This window comes from Hemitrygon akajei, chromosome 24, assembly GCF_048418815.1.
Source record: "Hemitrygon akajei chromosome 24, sHemAka1.3, whole genome shotgun sequence".
NCBI lineage: Eukaryota > Metazoa > Chordata > Chondrichthyes > Myliobatiformes > Dasyatidae > Hemitrygon > Hemitrygon akajei.
Window position 1 is genome coordinate 5,803,983 of NC_133147.1, and position 15,570 is coordinate 5,819,552.

Here is a 15,570-nt window from a genome sequence, read left to right on the forward strand (position 1 = left end):
GTTGAAGGCACAGAAGTCGGTAAGGAGTTCTCCATTTTCATTCATATTCCCCAAACCATTCTGGCCCATCTCTCTCTCCCTGCCAGTGTTATCGCTGCCTACTTTGGCATTCAGATCTCCCATGACGATCAACATATCTTGCTTAGGTACCTTTCCAACTACTGCTTGAAGCTGGGTGTAGAAGAGATCTTTTTTTTCTTCCTCTGCGTTGTTAGTTGGGGCGTAGCATAAGATAATGGATACCTTCTGGAATCTGGACTCGAACCTGGCTGTGATGATACAGTCGGACACTGGTTCCCATTCTATCAAACTTCCGGCTGTTTCTTTGGACAACATCAGGGCCACATGCGGGTCTTCCTCTTTTTCTTTGCCGGAATAGAGCAGAGTTTCTCCCGTCTGCAGTTTGGTCTCACCAAAAGTATTCCACTTTGCTTCGCACAAGCCCAGGAGTGTGAGGTGGTATCGGTTCATTTCCTTCACTGCCTGTGCACACCTACCTGTCTCCCAAAGCGATCTCACATTCCATGTTCCGATTAGGATAGATTTCTCCTGTGAGAGCAGCTTTGGAACCTCCATTATGGTTTTCCTCGGGTGAAGGAGGGTTGTCAGCCCTGCAGCTTCCTGACGGGTTTGGTTGCAGCGCGTCATCAGCCTCCTGAATGGGGCCCTGCTTTTCCTGAGATCTGGGTTAGTGGTTGACGATCTGTTGACGGTTTCTGGAACAATTGCTTGTTTTACGTGAACGGGTTGTTAGCCCATTGCAAACCCCCAACCTGGAGGACCAGGGGTTTTCTGTTGGGGTCACCTTCCCCTAGGCGATGGCATTTCCATGCTAACGAGCTCCACCTGCCCGGGTTTGAAATCAGAGTTTACTCTCTCCTAGATAGGCTGCCATCCAAGGCTAACGAGTCCTATCTACCCGGGTTTGGAATTGGAGTTCCTTCTCCTAGGCTATGTTGGTTCGCGGCACCTTCTTCCATATTATCCGGTGCACCCCTCACACGAGGGATCCCTCATCCACCACCCAGGGGCGCGCATCAACGCCGTATAGCCCCAGCGCAAGTTTAGAGAGAATGCAGAAGAGATTTACCAGGTGCTACCTGGATTAGAAAGCATATCTTATGAATCAGAATCAGGTTTATTATCACCAGCATGTGATGTGAAATTTGTTAACTTAGCAGCAGCAGTTCAATGCAATACAAAATCTAGCAGAGAGAGAGAGAGAGAGAGAGAGAGAGAGAGAGAGAGAAATAAATAAACATAATAAATAAATCAATTATGTATATCAAATACCTTTAAAAGAATGTGCAAAAACAGAAATACTGTATACTAAAAAAAAAGTGAGGTAGTACCCAAAGCTTCAGTATCCATTTAGGAACTGAATGGCAGACGGAAAGAAACTGTTCCTGAATCGCTGAGTGTGTGCCTTCAGGCTTCTGTATCTTCTACCTGATGGTAACAGTGAGAAAAGGGCATGCCCTGGGTGCTGGAGGTCCTTAATAATGGACACTGCTTTTCTGAGACACCGCTCCCAAAAGATGTCCTGGGTACTTTGTAGGCTAGTACCCAAGATGGAGCTGACTAGATTTACAACCTTCTGCAGCTTCTTCAGTCCTGTGCAGTAGCCCCTCCGTACAGACAGTGATGCAGCCTGTCAGAATGCTCTCCATGGTACAACTGTAGAAGTATTTGAGTGTATTTATTTACATGCCAAATCTCTTCAGACTCCTAATAGATTATAGTCACTGTTTTGCCTTCTTTATAACTACACCAATATGTTGGAACCAGGTGAGATCCTTGGAGATCTTGACACTGAGGAACTTGAAGCTGCTCACTCTCTCCATTTCTGATCCCTCAATGAGTATTGGTTTGTGATCCTTCGTCTTATCCTACCTGAAGTCCACAATCAGCTCTTTCATCTTACTGACGTTGAGTGCCAGGTTGTTGCTGCTCTAGTTGGCATACCTCACTCCTCTCGTCACCACCTAAAACTCTACCAATGATGGTTGTATTGTCAGAAAATTTGTAGATGGTATTTGAGCTATGCCTAGCCACACAGTCATGTGTATACAGAGAGTAGAGCAGTGGGCTAAGCACACACCCCTGAGGTGCACCAGTGTTGATTGTCAGCGAGGAGGAGATGTTATCACCAATCTGCACAGACTGTGGTCTTCCGGTTAGGAAGTTGAGGATCTAATTGCAGAAGGGGGGGTACAGAGGCCCAGGTTCTGCAACTTCTCAAACAGGATTGTGGGAATGATGGTATTAAATGCTGAGCTATAGTTGATGAACAGCATCCTGACGTAGGTGTTTGTGTTGTCTAGGTGGTCTAAAGCTGTGTGGAGAGCCATTGAGATTGCATCTGCTATTGTGGCAATAGGCAAATTGTAATGGGTCCAGGTCCTTGCTGAGGCAGGAGTTCAGTCTAGTCAAAGCATTTCATCACTGTCGATGTGAGTGCTACCGGGTGATAGTCATTAAGGCAGCCCGCATTATTCTTCTTAGGTACTGGTATGATTGTTGCCTATTTGAATCATGATAGGTTGAGCAAGCTCGGGCTTTTCTCTTTGGACCAAAGGAGGATGAGATGTGACTTGCTAGAGGCGTACAAGATGATAAGAGGCACTGATCAAGTGGACAGCCAGAGACCTTTTCACCCGGGCGAAAATGGCCAAATCTTGAGGACATCCATTTAAAGAGATTGGAGGGAAGAGGTTTTTTTTTACACAGAGGTTGGTGGGTGTGTGGGACGCACTGCCAGGGGTGGTGGTAGAGGTAGATATCTTAGGAACATATAAGAGACTCTTAGAAAGGCACACGGATCATAGAAAAATGGAGGGCCTTGTGAGAGGGAAGGGTTAGGTCTGTACTGGTCTATGCTCTAAGAATCAGAGAGCGGTGGCAGCGTGGGGGGCCCTTTCTGACAGTGGGTGGAGTAGTGATGGAGTGGGTTGGGGTAGCTCAGCGTGCTCCTGCTCTGAGATGCTCCCCTCCTGTCCACAGGCCTGGTGCCATCCAGCTCTCTGTCCTCACCACAGCCGGCGGCAGTGCCCAGTCCAGCCAAACTACAGGCAGCAGCGGCCCTGACCGAGGTGGCTAACGGCATCGAGGGCACCGGAGCGGTAAGCTATCTGGGAGACACCCGTGACAGGTTGTGGGGTTGGAAGTGCAGAGGGGTGCCCAGGAATTCTGTGGGAGGGGTAAGACAATGTGGCCAGGATCCCCCTCCCCAGGTTGGGGGTTATCATTTCCTGGGAACCCGGGAGGGGGCAGGCTGGCATTGCCCAGGAATCCGGGAAGATGGGGTGGTGTTGCTTGGGGCCTTCGAGGGTGGGGGAGTATTGTTTCCCAGGATCTCTGTGGGGGGTGGGTAGTATTGCCCCAGACCTGAGGGAGTGGGTTTTTGGGCAGGGTGAGGGGAAATCGGTGTCCAACCCAAAACCCTAGTGGAAGGGTGGATAGTGCCCATCCCGGGAACCCTGTCTGGAGGGAGGGGAGACGATTTGGGGTGGGGGTGGTGGGAGCACAATCTGTTTCTGGGATACCAGGAGTGTGGGGTGTATATGATCCAGGACGCAGGGGTATACTCCCCTAACTCTACAGTGACTCAGGGAATCCTCCTTCCCGTGGGTGAAGTGGGAAAACCGGTGCTGATTGATCTCGCTGGGAATGTCCGAAGCTGTTGTTCCCGTCTCACCACTCCCTGGGGATGGCCATGGGGAGTCAGGGGTAAGCCTGTGGAGGGGGCTGCCTGACATTCTCCTTTAATCCTGCTGCATTTTCTCCCAACCCCTCTCCCCATTTTACAGAAAGCAGACGCAGCCCCCATCACCCCGAAGCCCCCCGTGAAGAAGGACCAGAACCAGTGGATGGACGTGGGGGTGATCAAGGGGACGAGTATGGTGGTCACGCACTACCACCTCCCGTCTGACAGCACCTCTCCCAGAGACGTGAGTGTCGCTGGGCTGGGATAGAGTGCAGAGGGGAAGAGGGTGTGGGGGATAGACGGAGGGTTTGGGGTGTGGGGGAGAGGGAAGGGGAAGATGGAGGGGAGGAGGACTGGGTGTGGAGGTAAGAGGTGGAAAGGAGGGGGAGGACGGGGTGTGGAGTGGAGAGGGAGCAAGTACTGGGTGTCAGGGGAAGAGGGGAAAGGACGGGGTGTGGAGGAGAGAAGGGACGAGAACCGGGTGTTGCAAGGACCCGAGTTCTTTGGAAAGATTAAATAGGTTAAGACTTTATTCCCTAGAGGGGAATGAGGGGAGATTTGATAGAGGTATACAAAATGATGCAATCCTGACTCTAAACTGCAAAACCGGTGATGAGGCTCTGACTTTCAGAGCTTTGGGGAAAGTGGAGTTACCCTTAGTCATTCATTGCTCCCAGGGCCGCTCTGACCCGGAACGGTAGCACCTGCAAGGGTTCCTGCTCAGGATACGAGCGAAGGCCAACGGCAGATCCGGCAGGTTCAGTAATTGAACTTATGACGGAGAAGGTGGATGAGCTCGGACCTCAAATGACAACGGCTATAGTACAGGCGGATGAACATTTGGGAAGAGAAATGGCGATTCTTTCAGTTCACCCAACGGAAGGCAACAGCAAACCACCGTTGCTAGATACCAGGTTTCCTAGAATCTATTGCTAAGAAAACCATGGTCAAACTCACAAAATGTATCGCACAACAACAGCGTCAAGAGGATCTTCAAGACAATTCTGAAGATGCTTCGCTCGATGGGGTTGATTCTGGGCAGCAGGGGATCCCCGACTGTCATCAAGCTACTGCTCATAAAATTCAAGTAACACAAAAGAAAATTACTGCCACTTGGAACGTAAGAACCCTATATCAAGCAGGAAGGTTGGACAATGTGATGAATGAAATAGAAAGACTAAAGATTAACATCATGGGAATTAGTGAAGTTCGTTGGACAGGTGCTGGAACTCGTCAAAACAGAAATACAACACTAATTCATTCTTGTGAAACATCCCATTCTTATGGATGAAAACATGGCAAACAGTGTTTTAGGACATTGGGCAATATCAGAAAAGTGCTTGCGGGGTGTGGTCACTGATGCTGGGGACTATGCTGACATCCTAGCCCATGATCTCTGTCTTTTTCAGACTGACGCTGAGGCCAAACTCTTGGCAAACATGTGCCAGGGAACTACTAGCCTCTGGAGACCAGACCGAGTGTGTGATGTCAGGACGGCATCATCAGTGAAGAGTATCTCCCGGATCAGGACCTGACACACTTTGGTCTTTGCTCTGAGGCGTGCGAGGTTGAGGAGCTTGCTGTCGTACCTAGTGTATAGGTATGCTCCATCATCAGATGTCCTGAAAGTGTACAACAGTATGAGGGAGAAGATCCCGAAGAGCGTCAGGGCAAGGACACAACCCTGCTTCACTCCGCTTTGGATGGGGAAGGGCTCTGAGGATGATCCATTGAATTGTACTGTCCCTGCATGCCGTCATGGAAAGAGGCAATGAGATTCAGCAGCTTTGATGGGCATTCGATCTTCTTCAGGAGTGCGAAGAGGCCTCTTCTGCTAACCAGGTCGAAAGCCTTGGTCAGATCGATAACGGCTGTCTCTGTTCTCCTGCAGCTGCCTGAGTTAGAAGATCATGTCGATGGTGGATCTCTCTGCTCTGAAGCCACACTGGGACTCAGGGTAGCCGCGTTCTGCCAGCGTCTGCAGTCGGGCAAACGCCTTGCCAATGGTGTTGAGCAGGAATATGCCTCTGTAATTATTACAGTCTCCCTTATTCTTGAACAATGTGATGATGTTTGTGTCTCGCATGTCTTGGGGAACTGATTCCTCCTCCCAGCACTGGCAGAGCAGCTCATGAAGATGGTTTAGGAGCACTGGTTTCCCGCACTGGATCACTTCTGTAGGGATGCCGTCTTTGCTTGGTGCCCTGCCATGAACAAGTGAGTCGATGGCCTTGCTGAGTTCTTCCTCTGTTGGGAGTAGATCCAGCTCTTTCATGACAGGTAGGGCAGGGATACTGGCAAGGGCTGACTCAGTGACCATGTTCTCAGTGGAGAACAGGTTCTAGTAGTGCTCGGCCCACCTCTCCATCTGCTTGGCACGGTCTTTGATGACTTTACCGTCCTTGAACTTCAGCAGAGCAAACTTGCGAGTAGATAAAAAAAGTTAAAAGCTTACGTCAAAAAGCCAAAGGAGAATGGTTAAACCAGGAATGTGAGCAACTAGAAAGAATCCCTATTACTGATCCAAAAAGGTTACGTCAACAAATCAAGAATGTCGCTGGTAGAAAGCTCCTCCGTTCTTCAGATGGATGTTTGAAAGCAAAGGACGGTACCATTATCATGGAAAAAGATGAGATTATGAACAGATGGACTGAGTATATTCAGGAACTGTTTGAAGACGACCGAGGCGAAAAACCAGACATTAAGAAGAACATTGAAGGTCCAAGTACAAACCCCATTTCCAGAAAAGTTGGGATATTTTACAAAATGCAATAAAAACAAATATCTGTGATATGTTAATTCACATGAACCTTTATTTAACTGACAAAAGTACAAAGAAAAGATTTTCAATAGTTCTACTGACCAATTTAGTTGTATTTTGTAAATATACACAAATTTAGGATTTGATGGCTGCAACACACTCAACAAAAGTTGGGACAGAGGCATGTTTACCATTGTGTTATATCACCTTTCCTTTTAATAACACTTTATAATCGTTTTGGAACTGAGGATACTAATTGTAGTAGATTTGCAATTGGAAATTTTGTCCATTCTTGCTTGATATAAGACTTCAGCTGCTCAACAGTCCGTGGTCTCCGTTGTCTGATTCTCCTCTACATGATGCGCCATACATTTTCCATAGGAGATAGATCTGGACTGGCAGCAGGCCAGTCAAGCTGTGTCTACAAAGCCACGCTGTTGTAGCCCGTGCAGAATGTGGTCTGGCATTGTCCTGCTGAAATAGCATGGACGTCCCGGGAAGAGACGTCGCCTTGATGGCAACATATGTCTCTCTAAAATCCTAATATACGCCTCAGAGTCAATGGCACCTTCACATACATGCAACTCACCCATGCCGTGGGCACTGATGCACCCCCATACCATCACAGATGCTGGCTTTTGCACCTTTCACTGATAACATTCAGGATGGTCGTTTTCATCTTTGGCACGGAGAACTCGACAACCGTTTTTTCCAAAAACTAGCTGAAATGTGGACTCATCTGACCACAGCACACGGTTCCACAGTCTTTCAGTCCATCTGAGATCTCAGGCCCAGAGAACTCGCCGGCGTTTCTGCATAGAGTTGATGTATGGCTTCCTCTTTGCGTAATACAGTTTCAGGTTGCATTTCTGGATGCAGTGACGGACTGTGTTAAGTGACAATGGTTTTCCAAAGTACTCCTGAGCCCAGGTGGCTATAATTGTCACAGTAGCATGACGGTTTCTTAGTCAGTGCCGCCTGAGGGCTCAAAGATCACGCGCATTCAGCAGTGGTTTCCGACCTTGCCCTTTACGCACTGAGATGTCTCTGAATTCTCTGAATCTTTTCACAATATTATGTACTGTAGATGTTGAAAGACCTAAATTCTCTGCAATCTTGCGTTGGGAAATGTTCCTTTTGAACTGACTAACAATTCTCTCACGAATTTTGGCACAAAGGGGTGAGCCACGACCCACCCTTGCTTGCAAAGACTGAGCCTTTGATGGATGCTACTTTTATACCCAGTCATGATACCTCACCTGCTACCAATTAGCCTGCTTAATGTGGAATCTTCCAAACCAGTGTTACTTGAATATTCTGTGCACTTTTCAATCTTATTTTAACTCTGTCCCAACTTGTTGAGTGTGTTGCAGCCATCAAATTCTAAATTTGTGTATATTTACAAACTACAATTAAGTTGGTCAGTAAAACTATTGAAAATCTTTTCTTTGTATTTTTGTCAGTTAAATAAGGGTTCACATGAATTAGCATATCACAGATCTTTGTTTTTATTGCATTTTGGAAAATATTCCAACTTTTCTGGAAATGGGGTTTGTATATTAAAATCTGAAGTTCATATTGCAGTAAATAAGATGAAGGAAGGGAAGGCGGCAGGTCCTGATGAATTAGTAATAGAACAAATTAAGATTATAAATTAAAGATAATGGAATTGAAAAACTTACTGATTTAATCAATGACATTTATGAGACTGGTATAATACCAGAAGAGATGAAAATATTCAGTATTTATCACTCTTCCTTGGAAACCGAAGGGCTTGTTGTGTTGTGCTCTGAGCCTTATATGCTGGGATATAATGAAAAGCCTCTTTATTGCATGCCATTCAGAAAGATGGTTCCGTACATAAGTATATCAAGACAGTAGAAAATGCAGAAAAATGTTAGTGAAATGTTGCAGTGCCACTTTCTGCCAAGCCGACTTGCTGATATTTTTTTCTCGCCTTGTCTCCTGCAGGATGACACGTACGTGGTGCCGGACTACAGCCAGCTGAAGCGCCAGGAACTCCAGCCAGGCACCGCCTACAAGTTCCGGGTGGCGGGCATCAACGCCTGTGGCCGGGGGCCGTTCAGTGAGATCTCCGCGTTCAAGACCTGCCTGCCGGGGTTCCCTGGAGCGCCGTGTGCCATAAAGATCAGCAAGGTGAAATGAAAAGGAAGCATGTGGAGGAGTTGGGGGGTAGGAGGGTGTGTTTCTCCAGGAGCAAATGTCAGGTTGGGTGAAAGCACAGAGTCTTTAACCCCAGGGTTGGAGAATCAAGAACCAGTGCATCGAACAGAACAGGCCTTTCGGCCCACAATATTGAACCTACTCCAAGATCAATCTAACCCTTCCCTCTTACATAGTCCTCCATTTCCCTGTCATCCATGTGCCTAAAATGACCCTAATGTATCTGCCTCTATCACCAGCGCATTCCACACACTCACCCCCCTCTGTGTTTAAAAAGGACCTCTCGTCCTCCTTCGCGCCACAGAGCGAAAAGCCCTAGCTTGCTCAACCTCTCCTCGTAGGACATGCTTTCTAATCAAGACAGCACCCTTTGTAAAGCTTCCACATCCTTCCTGTAATGAGACGACCAGAACTGAGCATAGCACAAAGTGTGGCGTAATCAGGGCTTTATAGAGCTGTAACATTACCTTGTGGCTCTTGAACTCAAGGTATGACATGCCACACTGCAGGGCACAAGTTTGGGGTGAGAGGGGAGAGATTTAATAAGCTCCTTAGTTGTTGCATGGTGTCCGTGTGTCCCTCTGAGTCCCATTTCTCTGCCTCCCCCCCCCCCCCCCCCCCCAGGTTCTACACACTCCTATCATCCTAGCAATGTGTGGGATCACTGCAACAATACAAAATGACAAAGTGTAGATCAGGGGTTCCCAACCTGGGGTCCACAGACCCTTCAGTTAATGGTAGGGATGTATGACTTAAAATAGGTTGGGAATCCCTAGTGTAGATGGTTGGAGGGCCATTACACCCACCCTATTTGACATCTCTTTTCCTGCCATCCTTTGCCTCGTTGGCCAAGACTTGCAACAGGGCATCCCAATCACGTATACAGGAGACAGCAGGCCTGGTTCAAGGCCAAGTACAAAGTCAGCACCACCACTATCATGGAGCTTCAGCATGCAAATGACAGCAGCATCACAGCACACTCTGAAGAAGAGCTCCGATGTATCCTGAATCCCTTTGCCAAAAGGTATATAGGACCCAGTGTCCTGTTTTGAATATTAAAAAAAGACACAGGTCCTATATCAGCTACTGCGCAACCAGCCATTTATCCAGCCCTCCGTGAAAGTCAACGGTATCGCCTATGAAAATGTAGACCACATAACCTACCATGGCAGCATTCTCTCCTCAGAAGCAGTCCTCAGCTCAGAAATCAGCCACCGCCTAAATAGTGCTGGTGGAGCTAGTGCAAGGCTAAGGGGAAAAAGTCTTCAAAGACCCAACAAAGCTTTTGGTCTATAGAGCAGTCATCCTTCCTACATTACGGTATGGAGCTGAATTGTGCTCTAGTGTGAACAGTCACCAGAGAAGTACTGAAGCTAGCAGATAGAAAAGTGTTTTATTCAACAAAATGAGACACTTTCAAAGAAAGAAGCCTTTAGACCGAATGTTACATGTCATTTTTGTATGCTAAAGATTGAAGGTGACAGCTGGACAATTCTGTAGTTACAATGCATTTACAATGCTTCCTTTGAATTACATACAGTTTTCACACCACCTTCACATCCACACATTCCAGACACCCAAAATGAACGTTAATTAGCATTGTCTGGTTTGATATCAGGTCCAGTCCACAACTCCAGGAAAACTATCGTTCAGGGCTGCACTTTAAATTCCACATTCAAATCTGACATACGGCTGCTGTTGAACTTAATAGTTGTTATATACCCAACTCCAGAATATGCCCTAATATCATGGACCACTTACAGGAGGCATCCAAAAAGCCTTGAAAACGTTGAGAATCGTGTGGAATTAGAGACACTAACACCAGAGTACTGGAGGAGGCCAACGTGAACAACATTTCCACCCCGACTCTAATGTCCTTCAGCTGCCTAAGTCACGTCTCCCCAGTTGAAGGACGATCAGTAAAGGAAACGCTTGAAAAACAGCATCAGTATCAGCCTGAAGAAATTCAACCTTGCATTCACCTTGAGGAAATCTGTTCAAGAGGGAGCTGCGCTACGTATGAGCAAGCTCCACTGTGCCCCATGAAGGGCAGCTGTGAATGAAGACCCAACCACAACCACTTGCTCACACTACACCAGATAGTCCTGCACAGCCAGCTGAGGACCCAACGATAGACAACCCATCAGACTCAAGTGATCACGCTTACTACTACCCTGCACAGTTCAAAGTTCAAATTTATTACCTAAGTACATACATCATATACAACCTTGAGATTCACCTTTTTCAGGCGGAACAGAATGGAATCCACTAAAACACACACAAGACTACCACATTTCCCCTCCATGGCCCTGTATCTACACGAGAGCAATCCATGAAATAGGAGCAGGATTGGGCCGTTTGGCCTATCAAGCTTGTTCCACCATTCCATCAAGGCTGATGTATTATCCCCGTCATTCACTTGCCTTCTCCCCCTAATCTTTATCAGCTTCCACTTACCCTCCTCGGCTGTCTGTGGCGATGAATTCCACAGATTCACCACCCTCTGGATAAGGAAATTCCATCTCATCTCTGTTCTAAAGGGATGTCTTTCTGTTCTGAGGCTGTGCCCTCTGGTCCTAGATTTCCCTCACACCCTCTTCATTCTTCTAAACTCAGCGAGTTCAGGCCCAGAGCCATTAAACGCTTCTCAAAGCACAAGACATAAAAGCAGAATTGTGCCATTGAGTCTGCTCTGCCATTCCATCATGGCTGAGTTATTATTCCTCTCTCATTCCCGTGCTGTAGTGTTCTGTGTTCTATGAGACAGATGTGGAAGGTGGTTATGTTTGGGTGGGGTGGGAGAGGGTGTATACTCAGAAAGGTCGCAGGATAGGATCCTGTGCTTGTGGGACACTAATCCAATCTCCACCTTACTGTGCAGAGCCCGGATGGTGCGCACTTGACTTGGGAGCCGCCCTCCATGACGTCGGGCAAGATCATAGAGTACTCCGTTTACTTGGCCATCCAGAGCAGCCAGACCCTGGAGTTGAAGGCCAGCAGCCCCGCCCAGCTAGCCTTCATGAGGGTTTACTGTGGCCCCAACCCCTCGTGCCTGGTGCAGACCGCCAACCTCTCCAATGCCCACATCGACTACACCACAAAGCCGGCCATCATCTTCAGGATAGCAGCCAGGAACGAGAAAGGCTACGGACCCGCCACGCAAGTCAGGTGGCTCCAAGGTGACTGTCCTCCCATGAACATCTCTCTCCGATTTGTTCCTCTGCCCTGAGCTTCCCCTCCTTCATCTCCATATCTATCTCTCTCGCTCTCCTGCCCGCCCCCAGTCTTTGCCTTCTCTCCACCCCTTCGCTCTCCGCCGCCACCCCCCTTCTCTCTCGTCTCCCTTTCCCATCACTCAGATCTGAAGTGTTCATTAAATCCTTTCCCCTCTTTACCCTTCCAGAAATCAACAAAGACGGAACAGCAGTGAAGCCATCAGTGAAAAGGCCGGTCACCTCACCAGAAATGTAAGCAGCATCACCCTTCTGCCACTTCTCCTTTCCTCTCCCCTCCCTCCACCTCCTAGGACAGGTCAGATCTTTGGGTGGGCAGTCATTGTTGTCCCTCCCAACATGGGTCCCTCTAACATCTCCCACCACCCCCCCACTCCAATCCCCACCAGCTCTGTATTCATGGCATGTGTAACAGGGTGCGGGACTGGTCACCTTTGGTCAAGGTCTCGGCCTCCAAAGTTCATTACCTCCACATCTCGTCAGAATCAAAAGATCGGGGTTTCAACAAAGGCTTGGGCCAGGTCGTACTGTACCGAGGGAGCAGTGAGGACGGAGCGCTGCACCACAGCTGGGGCTTAGCCTCAATTGCTCTCTCATGATGAAAAGGCTGGTCTCTTTCATTAAGTAGCAGCAGAGATAGAGGTTCATGACTGGATTGGGTGCGTATGTGCATCACAGTAGCGTAGCGAACGGTGTGATGCCATTACAGCTCGGAGTGTCAGAGTTCAGTTCTGGCACCCGCTGTATGAAGTTTGTACTTTCTTCCCATGACCATGTGGGTTTCCTCTGGATGCTCAGATTTCCTCCCACCGTCCAAAGATTTTCTGGTTGGTAGGTTAATTGCCATAGTAAATTGCTCTGTGTTTAGGCTAGGGTTAAATTGAGTGAGTGCTGAGCGGCGTGGCCCATTGGGTCGGGAGGACCCATCCCGCACTGTGTCTCTAATTAAATAAATCTGTAAAGCGAAGATGCTTTCAAAAATAACAAAATGGAAAGTTTCAAAATATAAAAAAAATTATAAAGAGCATTAATCAGTAAAAAAATTTAAAATCAATATTTGGTATGACCACCCTTTCCCATTAAAACTCCATCAGTTTTCTTAGGTACACTGTTGTGCAGTTTTATAAGAAAATTGGCTGGTAGGTTGTTCAAAGCATCTTGGAGAATTTTCCACAATTCTTCTGTGAACTTTGGCTGTCTTGCTTCTGACTCTCCAGGTAATCCCAGACAGCCTTCCTTTTTATAGTCATTTTTTTTGCTATTTAGAAACTCGTTATACATTGCAGTATTTACAGAATTATTTGTTTACATGTGCCTAAGACTTTTGCACAGTACTGGATATACGTGGTGGGTGTGTGTGTGGTAGTGGGTTCGCTTCATGGACCGTTCAAAAAGCTGATAGCGGAGGGTAAGAAGCTGTTCCTAAAAAATGCTGAATGTGTGTACTTGGGTTCACATACCTCCTCCCAAATGGCATTAAGGTAGAGGTCCAGGGTGGTGGGGGTCGTTAGTGATGGATGCCACCTTCTTGTGGCACTGCCTTCTGAAGAGGTTCTCAGTAGTGGGGAGATTAGTGCCCGTGATGGAGCTGGCTGAGTCTCCAGCGCTGTAGCTTTTTCCAATCCTGTGCAGTGGCCCCTCCATACCAGATGGTGATGCTTCCAGTTAGAATGCTCTCCATGGTACAGCTGTAGAAATTTGCTCAAGTCTTTGGTAACGTACCGTAAAGGCCATCATGTTGACCGATCTCTGGCAGAGAAGGCAAAGGGTCAGCCAGTAATTGTCGTGTCTCGAGACTTGCGGGAAACCTTTGCTGGGGTGCCTGACAGGCCGTTAAACCACATGATTTATTATACAGCTCAAAATGGTACACCTAATAAAGTGACCGCCGAATACAGTATTCTGTTGGTGTAGCCCATCCAAGGTTTGAAGAGCTGTGTGTTCAAATGCTCTTCTACACAGCACCGTTTTAATGTGTGGTTATTCAGGTTCCTGTCAGCTTGAACCAGTCTGGCCATTCTCCTCTGACCTCTCTCATTAACAAGGCATTTTCACCCACAGAGCTGCCGCTCACTGGGTTTTTTTTGTTTGTTTATCGCGCCATTCTCTGTAAACTCTAGAGATTGTTATGCATGAAAATCTCGAGATTGTCAGTTTCTTAGATACTCAAACCACCCCGTCTGGCACCAACAATGATTCCACAGGCAAAGTCAGTTAGATCACATTTCTTCCCCATTCTGATGTTTGGTCTGAACCTCTTGACTATACCTACATGCTTTAAAGCATTGTGTTGCTGCCACATGATTGGCTGATTAGATGTAAGTATTAATGAGCAGGTGTACCTGATAAAGTGGTCACTGAGTGTATGGAGCCCTTGTGAGGCCACATCTGGAACATTGTGTTCAGGCCCATCTTCACTCCTGCCCTCTCTCCCTCCATTGACCGAGTATCTTCAAGCCAGGTGGATTTGTGGATCTAAGTGAATTGAAGTAGACGGGTGGTTAGTGAAACTGAGGATGAGTCAGTATCTATGGAGAATAAGGAACAGATACTATGGCCCAAATCACTTTATAGGCTTTAACTGCTTTACTGTGAGCAGTTTTGGACTCCTTATCTAAAGAAAGATGTGCGGGCAGTGGAGAGGGTGCAGAAGAGGTGAAACCTATCAAATATTGAAAGGCTTAGAGTGGACATGGAGAGGCTGTTTCCTACAGTTGGGGAGTCTGGGACCAGAAAGCACAGCCTCAGAATAGAATGTCCATTTAGAATGGAGATGAGAAGGCTGGTGAATCTGTGAAATTCATTGCTACAGACAGCTGTGGATGCCAAGTCACTGGGTATATTTAAACCAAACTTTGACAGGTTATTGATTAGTAAGAATGTCAAAGGTTATGGGAAGAAGGCACAAGAACGGGTTTGAGAGGGATAATGATTTATTGATGGGGTGGTGTAGCAGATTTGATGGGCTGTATTGCCTAATTCTGCTCCAGTGTCTTAATGGTTTTATGGCCTGCCCTTCCTATTTCTGTCCTGGGCAACATTCAACCCCAACGTAACATCTGTGGGGGAAAAAGAACTGGTTGTTACAGACCTGGCTGAGTACAGGTTACTCGGACTGGTTTGTACTTTCTAAATCTTCCTACTAAAATGAAATTTAGCAGTAGGAAATACTCCAACTTCACACTGTCAAGGCAAGGGAACACAAGTTGGACACAGGGTGAAGCTCCCTCTACACTGTCCTACCAGACACAGAGTGAAGCTCCCTCATCACACATTCCCGGGGTCAGACACAGAATGAAGTTCCCTCCACACCGTCCCATCACACACTCCCGGGGTCAGACACAGAGTGAAACTCCCTCCACACCGTCCCGTCACACACTCCCAGGGTCAGACACAGAGTGAAACTCCCTCCACACCGTCCCATCACACACTCCCGGGGTCAGACACAGAGTGAATCTCCCTCCACACCGTCCCATCACACACTCCCGGGGTCAGACACAGAGTGAATCTCCCTCCACACCGTCCCATCACACACTCCCGGGCTCAGACACAGAGTGAAGCTCCCTCCACACCGTCCCATCACACACTCCCGGGGTCAGACACAGAGTGAAACTCCCTCCACACCGTCCCATCACACACTCCCGGGGTCAGACACAGAGTGAAGCTCTCTCCACACCGTCCCATCA

At 47.6% G+C, this 15,570-nt stretch overlaps 1 protein-coding gene across 1 annotated transcript in view; it reads left to right on the top strand.

The window, feature by feature from the left end:
• The window catches only part of LOC140715548 (host cell factor 1-like), a 33,280-nt gene that overhangs the window by 13,813 nt on the left and 3,897 nt on the right, over positions 1 to 15,570 (top strand). Inside the window, exons 6-10 of the mRNA XM_073027903.1 lie at positions 3,004 to 3,122; positions 3,810 to 3,950; positions 8,439 to 8,624; positions 11,533 to 11,830; positions 12,055 to 12,118. Coding sequence (XP_072884004.1) covers positions 3,004 to 3,122; positions 3,810 to 3,950; positions 8,439 to 8,624; positions 11,533 to 11,830; positions 12,055 to 12,118 — 808 coding nt within the window. The remainder of the gene's footprint in view (positions 1 to 3,003; positions 3,123 to 3,809; positions 3,951 to 8,438; positions 8,625 to 11,532; positions 11,831 to 12,054; positions 12,119 to 15,570) is intronic.